The 27,232-nt window shown below is 36.1% G+C and overlaps 1 protein-coding gene across 1 annotated transcript in view; it reads right to left on the bottom strand.

The window, feature by feature from the left end:
• Positions 1-27,232, bottom strand: part of col27a1a (collagen, type XXVII, alpha 1a) — a 60,975-nt gene that overhangs the window by 20,978 nt on the left and 12,765 nt on the right. The window contains exons 4-16 of the mRNA XM_073871570.1: positions 23,978-24,031; positions 20,080-20,133; positions 19,358-19,411; positions 17,830-17,883; positions 14,127-14,171; positions 11,174-11,227; positions 10,365-10,409; positions 8,461-8,514; positions 6,304-6,348; positions 5,626-5,679; positions 3,126-3,170; positions 1,487-1,540; positions 1,353-1,397 (exon numbers count right to left, since the gene is read on the bottom strand). Of these exons, the coding sequence (XP_073727671.1) occupies positions 1,353-1,397; positions 1,487-1,540; positions 3,126-3,170; positions 5,626-5,679; positions 6,304-6,348; positions 8,461-8,514; positions 10,365-10,409; positions 11,174-11,227; positions 14,127-14,171; positions 17,830-17,883; positions 19,358-19,411; positions 20,080-20,133; positions 23,978-24,031 (657 nt within the window). The remainder of the gene's footprint in view (positions 1-1,352; positions 1,398-1,486; positions 1,541-3,125; positions 3,171-5,625; positions 5,680-6,303; positions 6,349-8,460; positions 8,515-10,364; positions 10,410-11,173; positions 11,228-14,126; positions 14,172-17,829; positions 17,884-19,357; positions 19,412-20,079; positions 20,134-23,977; positions 24,032-27,232) is intronic.

Below are 27,232 nucleotides of genomic sequence, written 5' to 3'. Positions count from 1 at the left end.
GATTTTCACCAAAGTTTAATGCCTTCCAGAAAATGTTCTTCTTTGAATATATAAACATACAATATACCAAATGAAAGAACAGACCCTCTGCTTTCAAACAAAAAAAAAAAACGTTTCTTCCTACCTTCAGTGGTTTTTTTTGTAATCAGCTTTTGAATATGGGTAGGTTTCTGCAAAAACACCACATTTTGAGCAAAAAGCTGAGATAATTCCATTTTTGTGACGGACTTTTCATAGAGATCCCATTCAGAGCGATCTTTAAAACAGACACGGACATGCAGCTGCTTGCCATAGGGCAATACTTCCGGGTTTAAAAGTTGCGGAAGTGCGCCACCTAGTGGATAATAGCGGTATTGCGGAAAGACGGAAAATCTCGTCATTGGCGGGGAAGCGTTTTCTCTTAATTGACGAGATATCTCGTCAATGGCGGGGAAAGAGTTAAGAATTTATAGATATTTCTACTAAAAACAAGTAAAAAATACTAAGTAATAAAGTCATTTTTTTGCAGTGCTCCAGCACACACACTGCAAAAATGATTTTCAAGAAAATAAAATCTTAGTATTTTTGTCTTGTTATCTAAAAATTCTTAAATTAAGATGCTTTTCTTGATGAGCAAAACGACCCAAGAAAATAAGTGTAATTTTTAGACCAAAAATATCAAATTTACGTGATTTTGTGCATAAAACAAGCAAAAAAAATCTGCCAATGGGGTAAGGAAATTTTTCTTGAATTTAGTGTTTAAGAAAAATTTTCACGATTTTTTTGCTTAATCAATTGGCAGATTTGTTTGCTTGTTTTATGCACAAAATCACTTAAATTTGATATTTTTGGTCTAAAAACAAGACTTATTTTCTTGGGTCATTTTGCTCATCAGGAAAAGCATCTTCATTTAAGAATGTTTTGATATTTTTACTTAAAAACAAGACAAAAAACTAAGAATTTTTTTTCTTGAAAATCATTTTTTTGCAGTGCTCATACTAAGACCTATTAATGCGTCTATTTAGCAAACACATTTAACGAAAAAGTGTGATTTTTATAACAATAGTGGCACCAAATGAAAACTGACTGTCTGTTTGTCTGAGAGGCCTAACATTAAAGTCAGTGACGTGAGTTTAGGTGGGACAACCTGTTCACCCAAACAGTAATTTCATAGACAAGGTGAGTTTTAAAACAGTCCTGTTTAAATGTTGTGATGCTGCTAATGTTACAGAAATGACACACACCTCATCTTTATGTGCTACTAAACAGTTAACACTTTAAAATGCATGCTTAACAGTGGCTGGCCAATGGGGAGAGAGAATTTCCATCACATGCTGCTGTATAACAGGCCAATAACAGAGCATTTAGATCACCTTATCACCTTTCAGACCGGGCTCGCCCATGTTTCCTGAGACACCCTGCAAAAAACACAGACATACACAGACTGAAATTGCCGGCGAGTGATTAAGTGATTTTATGCCGAAGGTCGGGTGGGGGGGTGACTTACTTTCAATCCGTTTGGACCTGGTAAGCCGATGATGCCAGCCGGGCCCATATCGCCCTGCAAAAGAGAAATGCATTACTATAATATTACACTAAAATCAGGTAATGACTTCATGATTTACTCACCCTCAGGCCATTCCTGATGTATATGATTATCTTTTTTCAGACGAACACAATCTGAGTTATATCAGAAAATTTCTTGGCTGTTTCAAGCTTTGTAATGGTAGTAAATGGTGCTTTTGATTTGAAGCCCAAAAACGCCCATCAATTCTTCACAGAAGTGATCTACAGGGGGTTAATAAAGGCCTTCTGAGGGCAACTGATGGGATTTTGTAAGAAAAATGCCTAAAAATATTTAAAACTTTACAAATTAAAATAACTAGATTTCGGTAACAATCGACGCACGTTCACGAGAGAGTGATTTTCCAGCGTATAATATAGTGTATGAGTATAGTATAGCGTACGAAGTGTAGGCAAAAAACCCTCAATGTCCTCTTGTCTAATATCAAAATCCTCTGAAATTTTCTTTTAAATCCCTGTTTTAGATTTCTGTTTCCTGACTGGTGTTTTGCTCTCTGCGCAACCGCGCTCATCCTTACGCCACTACGTCTTGTAGGCTATATTATACGCTAGAAACGCACGCACTCTCTCGTGAATGCCTGTCGGTCATTACTGGAAGCTACTTATTTTAGTTTTAAACTAAAATCACGTTGATTGCCCTTTATTAATCCCTCTGAAGCAGTGTTAATTACTTCTGTGAAGGATGGATGGACTTTTTTGAGCTTCAAAGCTTGCTTTCATTATAAAGCTTGGAACAGCCAGGACATTTTCTAATATAACTCAGGTTGTGATTGTGTTCGTCTGAGAAAAGATGATAGTATACATTGAGAATTGAGGGTGATCATGGGGTAATTTGTATTTTTGGGTGAACTATGACTTTAACCAAATTTAAAAAAAATGGTTGGTAAAACGTCTCAGCAGTTGCAAATTCAAATGTAGATTTTATATGAACAGCATTTGATCCGTACAAAAACTATACATTTGTTTCTAAGCACTATATATTTATATTTGAAGAGTTTCGTTGCAAAACGAGATTACCACCATTTTTTTAATTGTTCAGAAATCTCGTTTTTTGGTTGTGCATTCCAATTAATTTCAATGCAACTGCAGTTGGTTTGTTTTGATTTAAACCTTCATAACTTAAAAAATACAACTAAGTAGCACCATAAAACAAAATAATAACATGATAACATAATAATAAACATGTTTTGACAAAAATGTTAAAAAATGGATTTATCTCGTTTTGCAACGAATCTCTTCATTTATACCACGGGTCTGTTCAATTCTGCATTCTGATCAGAGCAATCAGAGGAATGTTTGTGGTAACTGTGGTATAGGTGGAATAATTGACTCTGGTCCTTTGAATTATTTGAAAATAATGCACACCCACGGTGTAGCCTTGCATTACCATCTTGGGTGTGTATTATTTTCTTATAATTCAATGGCCCGTCATCAATTATTCCTTACAAAAATTAGGGCTGGGCACTATTTACCATGCAATAGTATAAATGAGAAGAGCTTTTGATATACAGTGATCATCAATGGGTGAATATATTTGTCTCACAGAAATAAATTTTACTCACAATCAAACCAAGGACACCAGGTGGACCAGGAGCTCCAATAACACCCTGATAAAAACAAAACAAAATGACAGAAAGAGTGTTAACCTTTACTATATAATCCAATACTTTTCATACTTTGCAGCAGCACCAAATTGGACAACCTTATTTTAACTTTAGAAGGAGAACATGAAAAAAGAATAAATTGTTATAAATATTTGGGTATATGGTTCGTTTAAAAATATTAAACAAAGTTGCTTCCTCTCAGTTTTTGATTATGGTGATGTATATCATGCTGCCCTACGTTTTGTGATGGGTGCTTCTCTGCGCACTAACCATTGCACTGAAAAAAAAATGACTTTCTTACTTAGTATTTTTGTCTTGTTTTTCAGTACAAATATTTAAAAATTCTTAAATCAAGATGAATTTTCTTCATAAGCAAATGACCTTAGGAAATATGTCTAGTTTTTAGTGAAAAAAAAAATCAAATTTAAGTAAATTTGTGCTTAAAACAAGAAAATAAATCTGCCAATGGAGTAAGAAAAACGTTTTATTTTTTTCCTTTTATTTTTTTCTTAAAATTTCTTTTTTTTTTTGCTTGTTTTAAGCACAACTTCACTTAAATTGTATATTTATTTGTCTAAAAACTAGACTTTTTTCTTAGGTCTTTTGATCATCTTGATTTAAGAAGTTTTAGATATTTGTACTGAAGACAAGACAAAAATACTAAGTAAGAAAGTCATCTTTTGCAGTGTGTTTTTTATGATTTAGTGGGATGGACCTCTTGTCTCAAAGGAGAAAAGTAATACGCCTACAAACTTACTAGATAGTAAAAATAGAACAAACTTACAATGTACTAATTTAAAGGAAACATGTGAATGTTTTTAAAACTTACAATTTTTATTGTATTGATTTTGTTTATGTTTTTATGTGATTATGTTTTATGTGTAACTTTTTGTACTGCCATTTTGGCCAGGACTTTCTCCTTGGAAGGAGAAATTTTCTCAATGGGACTATCCTGGTTAAACAAATTAAAATAAAAAAATAAAACACAGTCTGTTCGAGAGTTCAAGAGTCAATATGCACTTCTAAATTTGGGTGTGGAATGTGTGGCGTTTATAATATTTGCTTTGTAAATGGCTCTTTTATAGATTTATAGATGTTAATCTGCCTGCACAAATGAGTGTTTTTGTAGAAACAGAGATGGTCTGTTGTTGGCTTCTCTATAGCGTTCGGGAATCATTTCCTCTCTTTCCCCTGGTGTGATGAAAGGATGAAAGAAGTATTTCACTCTTCTCTTCAGGACAGGGAACAGGAAATGAAGGGACTCATAACTTCCTGTTTTCACAGTTACACCGAGACTCACAGGTGAAAAGAGGCAAACTTTAACTTAAACCCTTGAAGGTAACCAATGAGAGATAGTGTTAGAAACATAATAATTTTTGAAGCACTGACTGTTCCTTTAAAAACAATAACGATGGCTTTACTCGAAATAAAACCACTTTACTATAGTTAACTCTTTCCCCGCCAATGATGAGTTATCTCGTCAATTAAGAGAAAACAATGACAAGTTTTTAGGGCAATCCGTATTTCCACTATTATCCACCAGGTGACGCTCTTACACAACTTATAAAACCCAGAAGCAACCCCTTAGGCTTAACAGTAAGGATGTGTATTAGTGCTAGGCAAAGATTAATCGCATACAAAATAAAAGTGCATTTTTGCGTAATATATGACTGTGTGCTGTGTGTAATTATTATGTATATATAAACACAAACACATACATACATATATACATTTCAGAACATTTTTATTTATATATAAACTTTTGTGTTATATATATATATAACAATATATATAGAATATATAAAAATATGTATACATACATGAATGTGTATGTATTTATACTGTATATACATAATAATTACACACATCACACACTCACATATTATACAAAAATGCACTTTTATTTTGTATGCAATTAATCGCAATTACCAAAAATTAACTATGGTTATGCTACAGTAACCATACATTAGTTTAACCATGGTTTTACAAATGTAGTCAACATGCCAAAAACATTGTTACTGCACTTTAACTATAATAAAGTCATTGCGAGACAAATTGGTCTAGTGTCCTGTTCAAGCTGGTCTTTTAACGGGATTAGGAGGTGTCCCAGCATGACTAGGTAACACGTACCGCCCTCAAACGCAGATTAGCCTGACTGCCAGTACTAACTATTAAACACAGGATTACTAGTAGACATTGACCCCTCAGCTTTGTGTGCATTCATGATAAATTCAATACGGCTCCATACCAGCCTAAAGAGAGAAATCTTAGGAAACCGTACACGATATTTAGCTGTTTGTGTGTTTACATGTGGTGCATGGAAAACTTTTGTAGAGCCAAGAAAAATTGTGGGTTTTACGCCGCACACATGCACATCTTCTTAAAAAATATGCAAACACACATGAGGTCATTCTTCGCAAACATAAACACAAATATAAAGAGAAAACATTTGACTCACAGGTTCTCCATCAAGTCCTGGTAGCCCTCTCTCTCCGAAATCACCAGGAAAGCCCTGACATAAGAGAGAGAGACATTAGAAAACTACATTAATGCAGTCATTTATGATTACAGATCAGTGCTTCTGAAGAACATGGGAGCGCTGCGTGGCCATAAAGTCGCCTCTCCATGATTCTCCATGAATCAGTCACATGATTTGAGGTATTATTTACTCCTGTAGCACAGATGATGTGGAACGAGTTATATACTATAAGTTTAATACTTAAGCATAACTTAACCACAAACTATATAACTAACCAATAATAACTATCCTGACATCGCTTGGGTAACATGCTGAGCTTTGCTAAGCACAACAGGATGTGTATGGGGTCAGAGGTCAAAGGTCATGGTGATTGAGGTCTGTGCGTAAGTCTATTGTGTCCCAAGGTTAAGGGGAAATGATCCATGATTAAATAAACCCTCTCTCTCTCTCTCTCTCTCTCTCTCTCTCACAGACACACAGACACACAGACACACACACACACACACACACACACACACACACACACACACACACACACACACACACACACACACACACACACACACACACACACACACACACACACACACACACACACACACACAGGCAAGCAAACTCACATCTGCATCTATAAAGTATGTTGAGACAAAACTTTACCGGCCTACCCATCTTGCCCCTCTTCCCTGGTGGACCAGGACTACCCTGAAAAAAGAAGAAACAAAAAGATAAAGACATTAATACACACAGTATTTAATTATAAAGTCAACATTAGAAAGGAAATACTGAGAAGACACTATGAGAGTTAGATCATTCAAAGCCCAACTCTGTGCGAGTTTGTGTGTGTTTGTGTACTCTGTTATCTTGTGACTCATCCAAACACACTCAGTTGAATGCCAGGTCCAGCTGGAAGCAGTTTCCACTTCCACAAGATCAAAACACACACACACACACACAGATGCTATAATGTCTCAATAATAGACGCTACTATCACACATTGACCAGCAGTGGGCAGCAATTGATTTAAAGTGAGCTGTGAGAGTCCACAAAAATGTCTTCCAAAATATTTACATTTATGCATTTAACTTTTATTTTAAGCTGCTTACAGTGGCATGATTTAATTGCAGTCTGCTTTTTAAAATGTTTTATTTTTTATTATTCATCATGATCACAAGATGTTAAAGTCCATAACAATATTATATTTTCTGAAAAAAAAGTCTTGTATAGTTGAAAATCATAATTTCCTGTTGTCCAAATTAGTAATTTCTGTTACTGTCAACTCTGTTACCAAGGTACTGTATAGTGTTGACAGTCATAACAAAACTAGCAGTAATACATACAATTTCCCTCTCTCTCTCTCTCTCTCTCTCTCTCTCTCTCTCTCTCTCTCACACACACACACACACACACACACACACACACACACACACACACACACACACACACAAACACTGTTAAAACTGTTAATACTATTACTCACGACTGTCAACACTGTTACTTGTGACTGTCAACACTCTTACTTGCGACTGTCAACACTCTTTCTCACGACTGTCAACATTGTTACTCGCGACTGTCGACACTATTACTCATGACTGTCAACACTGTTACTGAAAACTGTCAACACTGTTACACACAACTGTCAACACTTACTCATGACTGTCAACACTGTTACTGAATACTGCCAACATTGTTTCTCACGACTGTGAACACTGTTACTCGCGACTGTCAACACTGTTACTGAATACTGCCAACATTGTTTCTCACAACTGTGAACACTGTTACTCGCGACTGTCAACACTGTTACTCATGACTGTCAACACTGTTACTCATGACTGTCAACACTGTTAATGAAGACTGCCAACACTGTTACTCACGTCTGTCAATGCTGTTACTCACAACTGTTAACACTGTTACTTACAACTGCCAACAATGTTACTTGCGACTGTCAACACTGTTACTCATGACTTTCAACCCTCTTACTCATGACTGTCAACACTGTTACCCATGACTGTCAACACTGTTAATGAAGACTGTCAACACTGTTACTCACGACTGTCAACACTGTTAGGACTGTCAACACTGTAACACATGACTGTCAACACTGTTACTCACGACTGTCAACACTGTTAGGACTGTCAACACTGTAACACATGACTGTCAACACTGTTTCTCGCGACTGTCAACACTGTTACTCATGACTGTCAACACTTTTAATAAAGACTATCAACACAGTTACAACTGTCAACACTGTTACGCACGACTGTCAACACTGTTACGCACGACTGTCAACACTGTTACTCACCCACTTTGGAACAGAGTTTTACAGTAACAGACTTGACACTGACTAAACAGTATGATATTGTTATGTTCTGTAATATCTTGTGATCCATGAGGAGTACCAAATTATTGAAATAGTAAAAAATATTAGGAAAACAGAAAGAAATATAATTATTTGGATTTTATAAATCACCCATGTGCATTTTTCGGGACTTGCTGTGATGCAAACTCTACAAGTTGAGCTACAGGAAACATCAATTAAAGATCAGGACCATCCATTAATGGAAGTCTGCAGGATGTTTTCATCCATTTTATAGTCCGGCAGGCAGAAAATACAGCACAGCTCTTCCCAAGGATTTAAAGCATTAATCATCACAAGCGCTGTGGAGTTATGTGTTTGAAGTACATTAACCGCATTACACAAAGGCTGTTTGCTGGAAAATTAGTTCACTGAATGTGGTTGTGATCACATGATTGCTGATAACTGACTTCGTCATTGAGGTTACAGATAATTATTATATAATTACACTTAAAACTCACTCTTTCACCATCAGCTCCAGGTAAACCAAAAAGTCCAGGGATTCCAATGAAACCCTAGAAAGAGAGAGAGAAAGAGAGAGCGAGAGAGAAAGAGAGAGAGAGAGAAAGAACGAAAGAGAGAGAGAGAGAGAGAGAGAGAGAGAGACACAGAGAGATGTACTTATTTATTGAGCATAGTTTAGAAAAGAAACAAAAATTATCTCTTTAATAAACAGATATCTAATGGATCATTCTGTATCCCTCTATATTTCCTAAAAACCTTTTTAATAATCAAGCACTTCCTCATAATGTCTCAAACTGTGCTCAGTTTCACCAAGCTACGATAAAAGATTTTAACCCTTTCCCCGCCATTGACGAGTTATCTCGTCAATTAAGATAAAACATTTCCCTGTCAATGACGAGTTTTTATGGCAATCTATATTTTGCTGTTATCCACTAGATGGCGCTCTTACCCAATTTATAAAAAACTGAAGCATCAACTAATACAATAAAATTGTAAAATTCATGTATGTTTTGATCATCATTCTGAATGTGATCTCTAGCAAAATTCCTATACAAAAATGCAATTATTTCAGCTTTTTGTCAAACATTTGGTATTTTTGAAGAATGAAAATGAAAACAAATGAATATAGGGGATAGGGGACTTTTTTCATTTTTTGTTTGTTTGAAAGCAGATGGTCTGTTCTTTCATTTGATATATTTGTATGTTTATATATTTATAGAAGAAATTTTTCCTGAAAAGCATTTTGTGAAACGTTTGTGAAAAACTTTAAAAAAAGGCTGGCTATGAATTTCCATAGGACTCCCACATCTTAACTTTCCACAAATTTCTTATTACCTGGGTTCTGGCTTTTAAAAATAATTTCACAGTGAGTGTAAATAGAAACATACATTATGATTTTAATAATTTCCATGACTTCTCCAGGAAATCCCAATTTTCTTTAATTCCCAGTTTTCCATGTCCGCACAAATCTTCTCAAAAACCAAATGACATGAGCTATGCATATACCCCTATACTCTTAATGCATTTGTCAACACTGGACTATACAACATATTTATACGTTGATCCTAACATTACATTAAGTCTCCTTTACCATAAAAATCCAACATGTATGCAAAAAAAAAAAACATTCGTCCGGATGTGGTCGTCCTGATGTTAAGACAGATAATCATTAGCATCCAATGGTAGTCGTCCATGATTCACACACACAGATGAATGAAGATGAATGAACGGCGTCTTCGTGTTGATGCAGGCCATGAAGTAAGTGTATATGCCCATGGACTGCATGGTGCTGGCCTCCACAATGTAGTCCAAGGGCACATACGCTCACTTCAGGGAACAAGAGATGCACAGACAACATGCACATACAAAAAACACAACCGAGACACATGCATGTATGATAATGTGTGTGTGTTTGTGTGGTTAAAGACGGCAGGGCCTCAGTGTGATTTTAAACAGGAAATTCCAGACAAAAGGGGCGGGGCTTACCCCGATAAAGACCCTTTAATACTGCTCGACTACAAACGCGACAGCAAAGTAGCATAGGGGTTCATATATGTTTAGGGGAGGGTTTGTGTACGCTACTGTATATACCCTGATGCAGCTGTGATATAAATAGACCAAAAAGACAACAGGGTGATAAATGACAAATGTGTTTACGTGTGAACTTGCTAAAGTGACGGGAGGTGTCTAAACTCACACAGACACACACTTACGGCTCATGCTGCTGTCAACAGCAAATTCATCATGGTTATCAACGTATGCAAAGACATCTTAGATAATCACCAGACCATCACAAAACCGCAAGTTTCCTAGCTACTCAAACAGCTTTAATATAAAAATGACATGGTTGTAAGTTGACGTCCAAAATGCAAGATGATGAAACAGGTAGTTGTGTACACACCCGAGCACCTTTCGGTCCGGCAGGTCCTATTGGACCGGGCAAACCCTGGAAGAGCAAAACAGAGAGGGATCTTTAGTAAGTTTATAATCCATACACATTAATGGATCTCACGTTTGTAAATGATATAATAAAACAGGATAAATATCCAAACATATGCCCACAAGAACTAACATCCAAGCAGAAGTAATATTTACGGCTATATTTGGTTAAGTCAGTTTAGGCCAGACTGTACCGTAAAAGTAAACCTAAATCACACTTAAAAGGTTTGTTTTACAATAATGACTATCAGCTTATTTAATAAATAAAGGACATGAAATATGTTGAAAATGTTTTATTTTATGTGTGCAAAGGAACCGAAACTAGCATAAATTTGGTGGGAATCGGTCACAAATAGTAATACAGTTCAGAAATCATGATATAATAAATATGCAAATGCTTTAGGCCATCAAAATCAACTATTCCATCAAGATCTGTAATGAGTTCATATAGTTTACATAAGAAGCCGTGGAAAGAAATCATGGCTCGTGGCTACGTTTTTAAACGTATCGGTTGCGCTGATCAAGTTTTGGAACGAGTTTTTAAAACAATATGCCAATAAGCTCCGTTTCCATAACACAAACATTTTGCTTTTCAATCACGGTGGCCCCCAGATACCTTCAACAAGAGTCTGTATGTGTTCCAGGGCGACATGTTGCTAAATTAATGACATATTTTCCACGAACAATCAATGCAAAACGCAGCACAAAATCCACACGTATCCATAAACAATCACACGCACACACTTCACAGCAGAGCAAGATCTACTGCACCTGCCTGCCAGGATAGCCTTTGGCTCCAGCACTCCCTTCAGGTCCTTGTTCTCCCTGTCGAGAGAAAGATGCATTAACAACGTCACACTTGTAATTCGGCCGTAGACACAAAGCTACATGTAAAACCCCTGTGCTGATATATAGTAAAGTGATAAATACAGTATAATAATAATATGTAGGAGTGACGTGGTTGTGTGTACTGTAAGTGTGTGTTGGTGCATGATGTACATTGATATATTAACTACATTTGATGTATGCAGCACAAAACACGCAGTGTGTGTGTACTGCGGAGGACGCATTAATCGTATATTTTTCATCTTGACTGCATTTTTAGCAGTAATGGAAAAATCTGAAAGCCGTCCGTCATTTTGTCAGATAACACTGAAAGTGTTTTATTGTAACTTCACTGTAAAAAAAAGGAAAGTTGTAATGCTGCATGAAAGTTTAATCAAATACTATTTAATACTATTTAAAGTTTTTGACTGGTGATAAGTTGACAACTTATAAAACAAGTTGAAATTATTTAATTTATTAAGTTAAAGTAAAACAAAAACTTTTTGATATGACCGTATTGTTGTGTTGTTACTGTAATTCCCATCCATGTCCAGTTGGTGGTGATCGCGCATAATGATTAGCCAGTAGGTTTATGACTTCCCACAGCGCAGGCTGATCGTGTACGGTGTAAAAGTAGCGCGAGAGCAATTAGTAAGCATGGGCACAAAACGCTCTTACGATACTTCAGGTTCAGGTTATTTTTATGCGTTTTGTTCATATTTTAATCGTAACTGTATATTGTAGTTTTCTGTTGTTCATATTTGCCTGTTCAGGCAAAAAAGGTGTATTCTTCTGCATCATGTGATGTTAAACATGTAATGTGATGCACAGTTGGATTACAAATAAAAACGCATATTCTAGTCTATATGCTCAGCCTGTAAGTTTACAATTGAAATTGTAAATGTGAACGTAACAAGCTTTTTAAGGTCTTATCAGCATTAAAATATATTATACCACGGGTCTGTTGAATGCGGTATTCTGATTGGCTGAGAAATGTTCAGTGGGTATGCATTAATTTCTGATAACCGCACACCTAACTTGTCAAATGCCTTAAAAATAGGCACCAGAGCAATGTTTGTGGTAACTGTGGTATAAGATAAATAATTGACTCCAGTACTTTCAATGATTTGAAAATAATGCACACCCGCGGTGTAGCGGCACTCCGCTTCGCGTCCTGCCGCATTGCACCTTGGTTGTGCATTATTTTCTTATAATTCAATGGCCTGTTGTCAACTATTCCTTACTTATTTGGCCTGTAAAATCCAGGCTTAAAGGGGACATATCATATAAATCTGACTTTTGTCTATATTTAAGTGCTATAATTGGGTCCCCAGTGCTTCTATTAATCTAGAAAATGTGAAAAAGATCAATCCAGTAACTTAGTTTTGGTAAACCATTCTCTGCAAGCATGTGAACAAATAACTCATTGAAATTTGGCTCCCCTTGTGATGTCAGAAGGGGATCTTATTATAACACCACCCCTTAATCTGCACTATACAACCACAGCACTGACATTTAGTGCAGAGAGAGAAAATAATTGACAGCACAGTTGAGTTTCAATTTCAACAAACCACCATTATGGCGATCATTGTTTGCATTATCATCCGCTCATTTGCATTTAAAAGGACACAAAAACGAAAGGCCTTTTAAAAGAAAAACAAAACTGGCATATTTTTTGCCTGCAGAGTGGCAATTTTAACATGGTATAATAAATTATCTGTGTGGTATTTTGAGCTAAAACTTACATATATGCACATGCATATTTATTTTACATCTTAAAAAGGTTTTGTGAAATGTCCCCTTTAAGTCTCATAATCTAATGATGAGATTTGGAGCATCAAAGTCTGATTTCACATTAATTTCAATCTTTAACATGATCTTAGTCAATATTTAAAATATCAAGGTTATATTCTCACAGAAATTTCTTTACATTATGTAGGATGATTTTATGTAAAAACAGTAAATCACAAAAAATTACTTTAGCTGAGTTTTCACAGCCAGGTTAAAAACAGATTATGATTGAGATGTATTGGTTATCCGAAAGTTGAATAAATAAGTTTTCCATTGATGTATGGTTTGTTATGACAATATTTAGCCGAGGTTTGGATTGAAATGTAAAAATCTGAGGGTGCAAAAAATGTTAAATATTGAGAAAATCGCATTTAAAGTGGTCCAAATGATGTCCATAGCTACACATATTACTAATGATAAATACATTTCTGATACAAAATATCTTCATGGAGCATGATCTTTACTTAATTTCCTAATATTTTTTAGCATAAAAATCTATCATTTTGACCTTTACAGATATACAGATAAGTGTAACTTATGTCTGGTTTTGTGGTCCAGGGTCACACATTTCATTGCTTTAAGACAGCAACAATACGATTACTGTAGATGGAAAGCAATTTAAGATTTTGTTGAAGTCTGCTCCTTGCGAGTCTCCTTTAGTTTCAAATGAGATCTCAACAATGTCAATGATGAAGTCAACAACTGCGCTCTGAAGCAATGGACTTTTACTGAAAGTCAACCATTGTTTCACTTCTGTCCTTTTTTATTTCCCTTAAGGAATTTTAGGAGGTATCTGTTTTCCAAACAATGGAACATTGGGAAGTGTTCAGGAAAGATATATCTTCACAGTTTATTTTGATGAGACGAGAGTTATAAAAGAGCAGTATTTCAGCAAATAAACATCGCTCTGGGTGTTTGTATGTGCTTGCATTTACTCTCTCTAAACTTTGACGTCCAATTCACCTTAAAATCACCTTTAAATAACATTAAGCATTAATTAAGTTTTTTATATTTGAAAGCGAGTGTGTGTTTGAAAGATGAACGTGTGTGTACCTGTGTGTGTTTGATTGTTTGTTTGTGTAAAAGTGTTTGTATGTCTATTACTCACTGGTTCCCCAGGGAGGCCTGGTGGTCCTGGATGGCCTTTCTGCCCCTGTACAAAAGACGACACATGATGACTTAGTAAAAAAAGTTTTCACACAAACACACACGCATGCACGCATGTCTCCTGCAGAGTATCCGCGTTTTACAGATCCATTAATATAGACAAAATTCATCTGTAGTCAATCTGTAAACATTATCTATCATCTGCGTGTGTGTACATCTGTATAGTATGTTAAACTCAAGTTTGTGTCTGCATGCATGCATGTGTGTGTGTGTGTGTGTAGTAAGTGGGTTTCAATGACCAAGCGTATGCGTGTGTATATATGAAAGATATAAATGTTTTCCTGCTGGAGTCAAGCTCCCACGAGTAACACAGACACAATATTGTGCTGACTACAGCAAGACGTTTACACCGAACGGAAAATACGCATCAAAGGTGGAACAGAGAGCGAGAGACAGAGAGAGAAAGAGAGAGAGAGAGACCTTACAAGCAGGGCAGTAGACAGGAAAGAAAAAAAAGGATAAACTGAGAGAAAGAAAAAGAGGGAAGATTTTCCGTGTTGTGGTTACACACAAACCGCACTGTGGATTTGGTTCTTATTACAACAGTGATGTGCAGAACATGTATTAATCCAGCTATGTAGCTTTTACAGAGACAGACAGACAGACAGACAGACAGAAGGATTCATGGACAGACAGATAGAATTCACATTAAAACATAAAACTAACACTCAATAAAACACATGCTCTTCTCCCTGCCAAATGTGTGAAATCCTACCCGTCATACTCCATGTTACAGGGAAATCTGTTTCTTCCATTACATTTGTTTGTGGGAAATCCAAAACCCTAATTCTTACATTTACCCCCCTCCCATTCCAGTGAACAACCACAAACACGTTAGCATGCATGAATGCACACATCTACGGTTCAAAACAACTTACAAGTTAGTTCGTTTTGTATGTTATTATTTTGCATTTATAGGAATATTCCACTTTCGTAAAAAATACATTCTGATAATTTACTGACCCTCATTAAAAATTCCAGCATTTTCTCCATATAGTTGACTTTAATGATTTACATTTTCAATGCCACTTCAAAGGACTCTAAACGATCCCAACCAAGACATAAGGGTCTTATCTAGTTCAAGATTAAAGATAGTTAAAAGTCATTTTCGCCAAAAAATGTGTACTTTTAAACCACAACTTCTCGTGTGATGCGCCAGCGCAACCTTGCGTATTATGTAATCACATTGAAAGGTCACGCATGACGTATGCGAAAACTACCGCTCCAGTGTTTACAAGTGTGTTAAAAGAGGAGCGTTCAGACATTGTTGTATGTGGATTGATACTAATTCAGATACTAACCATTTAAAATGGTTGGCAAGAGTGCGTTTCACATGTGACGTCTGACCTTTTGACGTGATAACGTAATACGTAAAGTCGCACTGGTGCATCACACAGCTAGTGCAAGAAGAGAAGTTGTGATTTAAGAGTACATATTTTTATATATTTTTTCGGCAAATTTGTTTACAATTTATTTTTAAACCACAAGTTCTCGTCTTGCACTAGCTGCATGATGCGCCAGCACGACCTTATGTATTACATAATTACATTGAAAGGTCACGTATGACGTATGTGAAACTACCGCTCCAGTGTTTACAAGTATGTTAAAAGAGGAGCGTTCAGACGTTGTTGTATGTGGACCGATACTAATTAAGGTCTTTGCGTCGGTAAGTTGTTTAAAATGGTCCGCAAGAGTGCGTTTTACATGTGACGCGTGACCTTTCAATGTGATAACATAAGAAGTAAAGTTGCGCTGGTGCATGTTTTCCTCAAAAAAAGAATTTCTTTCAGGAAGAAAGACATAAACATCTTGGATGACATGGGGATGAGTAAATTATCAGGATTTTTTATGAAAGTGAAGTAATCCTTTAAGGGTCCTTTTAATTATTCATTTACTACTTGCATCATTTATCACATTGGTGTAGGGAAGAATCTGTGTGCTAAACCATTCTGACTTACTAACCCCGTTAAAGGGATAGTTCACACAATAAAGACTTTATTCAGCATTGTCTTCCCTTCCGCGTCTGTTGGGAAGGTCATGCGTGAGACTAAAGTCACGTGACTGCAGTGACGCGGACATCGTGTTATCCTCAGAACTGTTTGCAAAGGTTTTTATCCAGCTCCTTTTTTTGCGTCTTCCTCAGACTGTAAACGAAGCCCGGGCACACATAAAAACAAAGAAAGACAGCTGGGGCGCAACAGATAACACGTCAGCCACGTCATACGTCATCCACGTCACTGCAGTCACGTGACTTTAGTCTCGCGCATGCGCTCCACAACAGACGCGAAGAGCAGACAATGCTGAATAAAGTCATAATTTTTGTCATTTTTGGACCAAAATGTATTTTGGATGCTTCAATACATTCTAACTGACCCACTGATGTCACATGGACTACATTGATGATGTTTTATTACCTTTCTGGACATGGACAGTATACCATACATAGATTTTCAATGGAGGGTCAGAAAGCTCTCGGAATAAATCTAAAACATCTTAAACTGTGTTCTGAAGATGAACGGAGGTCTTACGAGTTTGGAACGACATGAGCGTAAGTCATTAATGATATTATTTTCATTTTTGGGTGAACTATCCCTTTACAGAGTTTGATTCCTCATGCTAAACATGGGCAAAGGTTAAAAAAGCAGTTGGACATGTTTTCTATGCCAAACACACTCCTCCTCTTTTCTACAAGTTTTTTTCTTTTCAACTTTTTAATCTGTTTTGTAACGAGTCCCGGGAGTACAGTGGAACTCCTTATACGGACACTTTAACCGGAATAGCACGCACACACGCACCAACCAAGAGCTGACAAGAAATTGAGGTTTTGTTCACAATCGGCACACTAGTGCATATATTGTAAACAACACGAACATGTCGTGAATCATAAATTATCTAGAGATAGTGGGATGAGCGTTTTGTGACTCAGGTTTATTTGGAAAGTATTGGTACAGTAGTGTTTTATAAATCTGATAAAACTAAACACGTCATTATACTCCATGTATAGTGTCATTGTAAACCACGTATACTAGCACACACACACACATCCATGGTAACACACAAGCTAAACACACATACACACACACACACACACAAAAGTGTGGCAGTCATTGTCAACCAGTCTAATTGATTATTACTGACTTTATCCATCAGTTGTTTTTAGCTCTAAAGGAAAACATGCTCATGACCTAATGCAATTGTTTACAGTTTTCTAGCAATCCTCCAACACAAACACACACAGATACACAAGAAACTGTAAGCAATGTTACAGTGAAACAGCTGAGTTTAAAACTACACTAATCATACACAGCTGAGATGCAAACACACACACAAACATAAATGAGCGTAACACAGTTACTCATAGTGCATCACTGTATGGTTTTCAATAGTCTAGTGTAATGTGTGTGTGTTTTAGTAAAACCATGTGATGGACGACTCATTGGGGATTCCCTATAGTATTTATACTGGGTTTCCATGGACAGAAGATTGGGTGGTTTTGAGTGTTTGTGTGGTCCTGTAAGCAAAAATCTAAGCAGGTTGTGTTTAAAATATGTGTGCAAAATGTAAAAAATAATGAAACCAAAATGAAAATCGAAGAGGATGATATTAGCAATGCATAATAATCTGAGTGTTTATTTATATTTTACCTTGCGGCCTTCCACACCAACTAAACCAACAGGACCGAGCAGACCAAGATCTCCCTGCAAACACATCAAAACACACAAAAATACATTAGGACCCTAAAAGAGGTGCTGCTGTTGTTTATGTCTTTGTTTGTGTGTGTGTGTGGTCCTGTCATATTCCTAAAGTTCAGCAAAGAACATTGGGTCTCATTCACTAATAATTGCGTATGTTTTCCTATTTATTTAACTTCTCACGAAAACTTTCAGCCTAATTCACAACACGTGCGTACGCACATGAACTTGTTCCTATACTCATTCTTACGTTAGTAAATTTGGACCGTTCAACATGAGTGCCCGCGCACCTGAGGTTGTCAATTTGCATAGAACACGCCCAAACCAGCTCCATATAAGGGCTTTCCGCAGCGCTGGCCCACAGAAAGTTTAAGTGCAGCTTGTCACCGAAGCCATTGTACCATTAAAGTATTGGATGCAATAACAAAGACATTTATTCATATGACATGTAATTAATATGACAGAAATCTGTATCTAAAATAAAACAGACGGGAGATCAAGTGGTTGATGTTTAGACTTTTCATTACATCTACATAACGTTTACATTAGGCATTAAGCAGCACTTTCATAAAGAGATTTAAAAAGTGAGGAAGGAAAGCGTGAAGATTTGTCATTACGCACATCTTCTTTTATAAGTAATATATATATAATAATGTATAATAGAAATGGAACTTGTCCAGACTGATAGTTGTAGGGGGCGGAGTTAACAGTGGCTCCGCCCAAGCTGTCTAGCTGACATCATCAGAGAAGGATCGCCACAAGAGGGCGGAAGTACATTTTCAGATTTTGATTAAAGATTATGAGAGCACATGAATTAAAAAAAGATTGATCGTACCAGTTTAAAACGGTAAAGGTGATTGTTAAAACAAGACTAGCTAAATACCAGTTTGGACTAGTTATAGGTGCAGTGTGTAATTTTTAGAAGGATCTCTTGAAAGAAATGCAAAATAATATACAAAACTATATTATCAGTGCTGTATAAAGACCTTTTAAAATGAACCATTATGTTTTGATTACCTTAGAATGAGATGTTTTTATCTACATACACAGAGGGTCCCCTTACATGGAAGTCATCATTTTGTGCCACCATGTTTCTACGGAAGCCCTTAACGGACAAACGTTTATACTAAGTTGTCTCTGACAATGAAATGTTTGTCCGGTGGTGGCTATTGTAGCTTCTTTATGCATTTCAAAAGTGAGGGTTGGGCAGTGGACTGAGCCTTTGGTTGCAATTTGCAACCTCACCACTAGATGTTGCTAAAATTTGCACACTGCACCTTTAAATCAGCTAGCATGTACTAAAACTCAGTGAGCGGCTTATACTGGACTTGCATATTTTTTTTAAAAAAAGTTGTAGTATAACAATCCCTTAACTAATGTTTCACAGGAGCTCATCTTTCATCATGTGTAAAAATAAACTTTAATATATTTCTAACTCGCTGACTATGACATTGTGGAACAAGTTTATGTGTTTTCTTACTTTTTCTCCCTTTGGTGCTTTTCCAGGAGAGAGTCCAGGGTCTCCTTTCTTCCCCTAAGATAATAATTGACAGAGAAAATAAGAGGAATACATCACAGAGCAAGACTTTTACAGTTTCTAAGCAAAATGAGTAATGATTGTCTGAAGTCTGGTGGATTTTTCATCTGTTTTTAAATGCTTGCAACTCTTATGACCTGAATTTGAAAAAAGTCGTATATATGTTATAATAAGTAAGAGTTTGTGTTTACATGTTGTAGCCGTGTTTGTCACAGACAAAAGATATGTTGAAGAGCATGTTGCAAGTTTAACCTTAGGCTGTTATACCTTAACCAGGTTAGTCTTTTAAGCCTGCCTGAAATAATGAATTGCAAACTCATACAGGCCTACTTGGCTGTTTACCAACTTTGTTTTATTTACAACCATGAATGGGTCGAAGCAAACGCCCAGCAGGACACTGCATGCTCAAATACACATACTTTTAGTGTAGTTGTCTTGGTTTATGGCCCCTCCTTAATATTATATCATCGGAAAGACTTTCCAGGGCCTGCTGGGTTTCTCTTAGGTCCAGATAAATCAACATATTTGCATGCAGGAGTGTTTGACTGATCTACTTTGTGTATAGGCCAACAGCAGCAGGTGATCATGTGATGAGTATAACAGAAACACACGGAGATAAGCAGGCCAATACAAAGGTTTATCTGACAGTAGGTGAGGTTTTCTACCTTAAGCCCTGGAGGACCTGATCGACCTGGCTTGCCATGTGGTCCTGGGGGTCCCTACAGGAAAAGACAAACAAACAAAACACATTTAAGAAGTAAACAAGCAACCAAACATGAAGGGTCTTTGATTCCACACACTTCATTTAGGAGTGACCCAAAACCAATAATTGTTATTCGAGATTTATACATCACCTAAAAGCTGAATAAATAAGCTTCCCATTAATGTATGGTTTGTTAGGATAGAACATTATTTGGATGAGATACAACAATTTGAAAACCTGGAATCTAATCAAAATATTGAGAAAATCGCATTTAAAGTTGTCCAAATAAAGCAACACATATTATTGGGAATTATGTTGTGAGTAAAGAAAATAAACTAAAGCTAGGTAATATTTTAGGATCTTTACTGTGGGTTCACACCAGCCGCGTTTGAGGTGTTAAATTTGCGTCTACAGCGTCTAGTTTGCCGCTTTAACATTTTACGTTTAATTCTAGTCATCGAGACATTCATACGGAAATTTGCGTCATGGAAGGGTATTCTGCGACTTCGCTCGCTTCCTGTAATCACGTCACTACTAGAGCAAGCTCCTGATAGACAAATGCGTCGCGTTTTTTTGGCAAAGTAAAAATTTTTCAACTCGCGCGTTAGCGGCGGCAACGCTCAATTCGCCATTCGAGCAAACTAGATGCACGAATGAGGCGGAATTACGTCTATCGTGCCGCGCTAAATGCCTCATTCGTGCCGCGAGACCTTCAGACGCACGTCAACTTCACATTGACTTTACATTGAAATCACTCGCGCTTTACGCATCTACCGCGGCTGGTGTGAACGCAGCATTAGAGTAGTCTGCCTTTGTTTAAGATTTGTAATAATGTTTACAGTACTGTGCAAAAGTCTTAGGCCTCAATGGACTTGTTGTTTTTGGTATAAATGAACATATTATTTCTCAGTCTCTTTATTAGAATACAATCAGAAAAATACTTGTTTGAAATAATAAAGGGCAAAATAAAATGATAAGCTAAAGTGTGAAGTATTTAATGTGAGCTTCTCTTACACTACACAATAGCATAAACCTGCAGGATCTCTTAAACCTAAATGAAATTAAATCCTAAGTTTTAATCGAATGACTTCTTAAAAAGCAGATGTGTTTAGTGCCAAGAAAGGTCAATACCAAACACTGACTTTTACCAGAGGACATTTTGTTAAAAACATATTGAACAGAGATCAGACTAGTCCTAGACTAAAATAAATGTAAGAGGTGTCCAAACTGAAATCAACTTGCACTGACCTATCTTAAAATACATCAGTGCACTTTGTTTTGCCTCAAAATGCACACAAGTAATGTTTTTAATAAGGTATGTTTGTTAAAACTAGTTATATCCTGGTTTAAGCTAATCTCTGTCCGGAAAACCACCCTTTTTTTACATTTTGGGTATATATGTCATGTGTTTTTGTTTGTATCTTCGTAAAGAAAGCGAAAAATAAATTTGAACAGTCATTAAAACCTTGCTAAGACAAAGAAGATGGTGGGGTGCAAGACTTTTGCACAATACTGTACTGTGCATACTTTAAATTTATTTAAGGAGTTCCCATTTGCTATTTTTTCTGCATTTCATCTTCGGTCCAAGTCAAGCATTTCTAAAACATTTGTCTACTATAAAATTTTGTTTGTAATGAAAGAAATAATGTTGGCACAATTATATTTTTCTATAAAACAAAATGTAAAACACATGCAAGTTTTAAATGCTGCATGCAAGTTTCATCAAATTGGTTTTGCAAGTCAACTGAACCTACAATTTTAAGTTTTTACTAGTATATAAAATATCTTTTAAACAAATGATTTAACTTAACTTGATACGTTAAAGTAAAACTTATGTTGTGTAGATGTAAAGATTTTTTAAAGATCATGAGTAACATTTCAGTCAAATGACCTACTATATACACATACATATACATACATACATGTTTGGGTGCTATGTTTTGTGCTTTAAAAGTGTTTTCATAATGTTTGTGGGTGTGTAAATGTGTGTGAGCCTGGCTTAGTCTTGGCTAACCCTACTGAAAGTCTTCTTTGTTTAACTAACAAGAACACACACAGACTAACGTATGCATTTAACGCGAGAAGGGTGCCGGCTGAACAAGGCCCTGCAGTCAGACTTTATAACACATGGTCTAAAATACTAACACACACTCATTCACACCTGCACACACACACACTACACAGAGAGATCTCACGGCGTTCCTTTGACGCGTGAACACTACATGCTGACTACGCTTGCTAAAACAACACTTCACATCCACACCATCCCATCAACAAAGGTCAAAGTCCATGCAAAGTCTCATGGGTCTACAGGGGTTTGCGTTTGATGATGCTAAAAGAAGATCCTTCTTAAATATACTCTCTACCAAATACTAAAAATCATCTATGTGAAATTAAATGACTACTCACATAATGCAAGGCTTTATACGACACACAGGTCATATGGACTTCATTGCATTATACGGAGCTTGTTGTAGTCACCGCCACCCACTTTGAATCATTTTGCGTGTCACTAAAAAGTTACAGCTGACACAAGGGTTGTTTTGTTTCTTTTCATCTGCCACCCAAGGGAGAAATGACAATAAAACCTCTTGACCACCACTTGACCTTGTCACATCTGGACACGGGTCTCTAAATAAATCTCATAGGAGTTTTCCCTGCTCCCATGTGGAAATCCCAAGTCAGCACATGATCAAAAGTGTAAACTAGAAAAGTAATTTTTTAAAGTTTACATTTATGTATTTGGCAGAGGTTTTGATCCAAAGTGACTTATTAAAGCAATAAGCCTCAAGAAGCAGTGGTATTACAGTGCATTTTACAACAGCTAAGAGGCGTTGTTAGGCATGATGCCAAGCGGAGTGCCTAAAACCCTCTTAGCTGTTATAAAATGCTCTGTAACACCACTGCTTCGTGGGGCTTATTGCTTTTATAAAACGGTTACTTCATATGCATAGCAGGATTTTATAAAATAAAACACAAATAAGTTGTAATTATATTTGTAAAAATATTACTCTTCCGCCAAATAAAGTAGTTCTCTTATTACCTCTCAAATTTTTATCTAAATGCTGAGATTCAATTTTTGTGAATAACTTTTGTAAGAGATCGGATTCAGAGCCATAATTCAAACTTACACAGTGTTTTTAGTGTTGAGTGAATGCGCAAGTTTTGAAGTTGGGTGAGATCGCCATCTAGTGGATAATAGCGGAAATACGGATTTGAGGTTAAAGAACAATAAAGAGAAGCGTTTTCTCTTTATTGACAAGATGACTCACCAATATTTATTGACATTTATCTGGATATCGCCATTAATTGTGCAATTGTAGAAATATTTAAAATATGATTAACGACTGTGGTGTTTATTTTCATAAATCAGTAGCCTACGTAGCAATAGTGGCGCAGTGATACTTATGTAATGCGGTCTGAACCGTGGGGTTACCAGGGTATTTTATCATGACTTAGAACGCGTTTCAACCAATCAGAATGAAGAACCAGAACTGCCCATTTTATAAAATGCATTACACTGTATATTTTAATCAGTATGTGTTCAAACCCCTGACCTTTTGCGCTGCTAATGCAATGCTCTACCACATATAGTCATACAGGACCAGTTTAAATTCAAGAGCAGGACAGAAAATAAATAAGAAACTGAACTAAACATAAAAATAGAGACAGACAGACTGGTTTGTGTTTCATTCATAGGTCAGTTTGACCTGCTAACCAGATCAAATCCAAACATACAGTAAAAAAGATCAATGAAACACAACATGTATACCGTGTGAGATGTTTTATAAGGGACAGCACTTTAAATACTTCCTGTTTATATCTCGAGGTCAAAGGTCAAGGCTGACACACACACTCACCCGAGGTCCTCTCTTGCCTGGCTGCCCTGGTTTTCCTGGAGGTCCCTGAATTCCCTGTGAAACACAAGAAGACTTATCATACACACTTTAATAGACCCACAAAAGATTGACTGTGTCTTGGTATAGGTGCACCAGCGCTGCAGGTCTCTGTTACTAAACATGGCAACAGGAAACAGGAAGTCATTGCAGGGAATTTCCTTTTTCGGATAATGCGCTATATACAGAGACACTGTATCCAACTGTGTGCGTTTAAAGGGACGTGGGGGGGTCTCTTTGGCCTATTTTTGCCTCAACCCATAAAAAGAAAAATCTCATCTATTTCTCCTCAACATCAAGGAGATGAAATAGAGAGCAAATGGAAACTTCGGCTTAAGTCTCTCCTGTATCTCAGATATTATACCCGAGTTGTAGAAAAGATCTCAACAACGAGCTCAACAACAAGTTTGCATTCAAAAGTCAATATTATTGAAGATTATAATAAGAGCTCAAACATTTCTCATCATATCCAGATTATTTAACCTATACAGTGTCACATTCATTATATATATTTCATTTCTTTTTAATGTTACTTCTCTTTACCAATTTTAGGAGCAACGTCCGCGATGACACTTAAAGGGGACATATCATGAGAATCTGACTTTTTTCCATGTTTAAGTGCTATAATTGGGTCCCCAGTGCTTCTATCAACATAGAAAATGTGAAAAAGATCAACCCAGTAACTTGGTTTTGGTAAACCACTGTCTGCAAGCATGTGAAAAAATAGGCCATTGAAATTTGGCTCCCCTTGTGATGTCAGAAGGGGATAATACTGCCCCTTAATCTGCACTATCCAACCAAGGCACTGCCATTTAGTGCAGATAAAGAGAGAGGGGTAAAATAATTGATAGCACAACTGAGTTTCAATTTCGACAAAACACCATTATGGCGATCAGTGTTTGCATTATCATCAGCTCATTTGCATTTTAAAGGACACACCCAAAAACAAGATTTTTTTTGCTCACACCTACAGTACAAAGTGGTAATTTTAACATGTTATAATAAATTATCTGTGCGGTATTTTGAGCTAAAATGTCACATATATGTACTCTGGGGACACCAAAGATTTATTTTTTCATCTTTAAAAAGTCTAGTAAAATAAAACACAGCTGTTCATTGAACATGATCAATGAAGAGCAACATCTGAGCAATAAAATTGGATATATTTACTTGATGTTATGGACTTTAAGCTAAACAATTACTATGGGAGTACTAGATGTTTGTATCTAATAATACAAAAATACGGTTGTAAATACATTATGTCATGAAAGTAAAATAGTGTTGGGCAACGATTAATCGCAATTAATCGTATACAAAACAAAAGTGAGTTTTTGCATAATATATGAGTGTGTGCTGTGTGTAACTATTATGTTAATATGAACACACACACGCACGCACACATTCATGTATGTATTTAAGAAACACTTGCATATATATTTAATTATATTTTTATATATTCTATATTATAAACATATTAAAACATTGATATATAAATAAAAACTCTGAAAAGTATTTGTGAAATATATTGTGTTTAAATATACATAATTATTACATACAAAAAACAACCAATACATTTATTTTATGAAAAAACTCCCACCACTATACTAACCAGATTTGTACTGTATTATATTGCATTCAACATTTTAAAGTTACCAGGCTTTTGACTGACCATTGCTCTAATTGAAAAATTATCATATGGCCCAGTCCTAACCAGTACACAATATATAAATATAGTTAAAAAATAGTCTCTCTCTGACCCCACCTCCACAGGCACAGGATGAAAGACTTCCATTGAGAACAGAAGATGTGTGAGAGAGCTTGTGTGTGTGTTTATGTTAAGAATCTCAAAAGTCTACAGTCGTGCCTCTGTTGATAGAGGAGGGGGGATGGAGGTTTCTCACCCACATATACATACACACCCACCCACCCACAGACCCCTATGTACGTGGACACATCCTCAAAGTGTTGAATGAACACTGAGATTCTCCCATGATGTAATATTGCTAATGTAGTATACACTTTTAAAAATAAAGGTGCTTCACGATGTCATAGAAGAGCCATGCATGGTTTCATATAGAAACTTTAACATATGAAGAACCTGAAGGATCCTTAAAGTGGAAAAGGTTTCTGACTAAAAACATTTTACTAGACTATACAATGTTAGGGAAGAAATTTGGAAACCAAATTTTTACCCCAAAGTGTATTACTCTTATTACATATATAGTAAGCAGCATGCTTAAAAGCACATGCTTGAACATATAAGTAGTACTATATGCCTTTTCATGTTGAGTAACCAGATTTGTACTGTATTATATTGCATTCAAAATAATGCTTACTAAAGCATGGAATAATATGTAAAATATGCACATTTTCTATATGGTTTAACATATTATTTTTGGCAAAATGTTGAAAATACGATAGAGATTTATCCTAAGTCCTTTCATTCCCTATGTGAGAAAAACTGGGAATGAATGCCATCTCTTCTTTACATTTTCTTGAGACTGCAAAGATTAGTTTTTTTGACACAAAATTGAAATAAAAATTACTGAATACTGTCAAGAGAAATGGTCAAAATATGTACCCCAGCTGTCACTGAGGCAGTACCCTTTCAAAAAGTACAGCTTTGGACCTAAAGAGTTCATATTAGTACCTCATAGGTACATACTGGTACCAAATCCATACATATTTGTACCAAACAGCAACTTTCTGGTCTTTCTCCAACACGGAAGTGACTTAAACTGCAATTCATCTATTGGCCACTAGAGGCAGGTTTCAAAAGGGAGTCAATCCCTTAAACCCCCATGTTAAAATGTCCAATTTTACAGCAAAAAAAATATGTATAGCCTGCCAAAATGGCGACATCCAGCTCCGCCCACTTTGGGCTTCAAATGCTACATATTCAAAAGGTACACTGTAAAAAATACTTTGCTGCCTTAAAATTTTTTGTTAAATCAACTCAGATTAACAAGTCATGTCAACAAAGATGATTTGTCACAACTTATAAAATATAGTTGAGAAAAGTCAACTTAATTTTATAAGTTATAACAACTCACCTGTAGTTATAACAACTCATCTCTAGTCAAGATAAATGATAGTAAGTTGAAATGACTTGTAAAGCCGAGTTAATTCAACAAAAAATTTTAAGGCAGCAAAGTATTTTTTACAGTGTACATATTAGTACCTTTTACTGCCGAGTTAGGGTGTATGTGACGGACAAAA

Source organism: Misgurnus anguillicaudatus, chromosome 9, assembly GCF_027580225.2.
Source record: "Misgurnus anguillicaudatus chromosome 9, ASM2758022v2, whole genome shotgun sequence".
NCBI lineage: Eukaryota > Metazoa > Chordata > Actinopteri > Cypriniformes > Cobitidae > Misgurnus > Misgurnus anguillicaudatus.
Note: the sequence above shows the minus strand (reverse complement) of the source record. Positions and strands in the feature narration are given on the sequence as shown.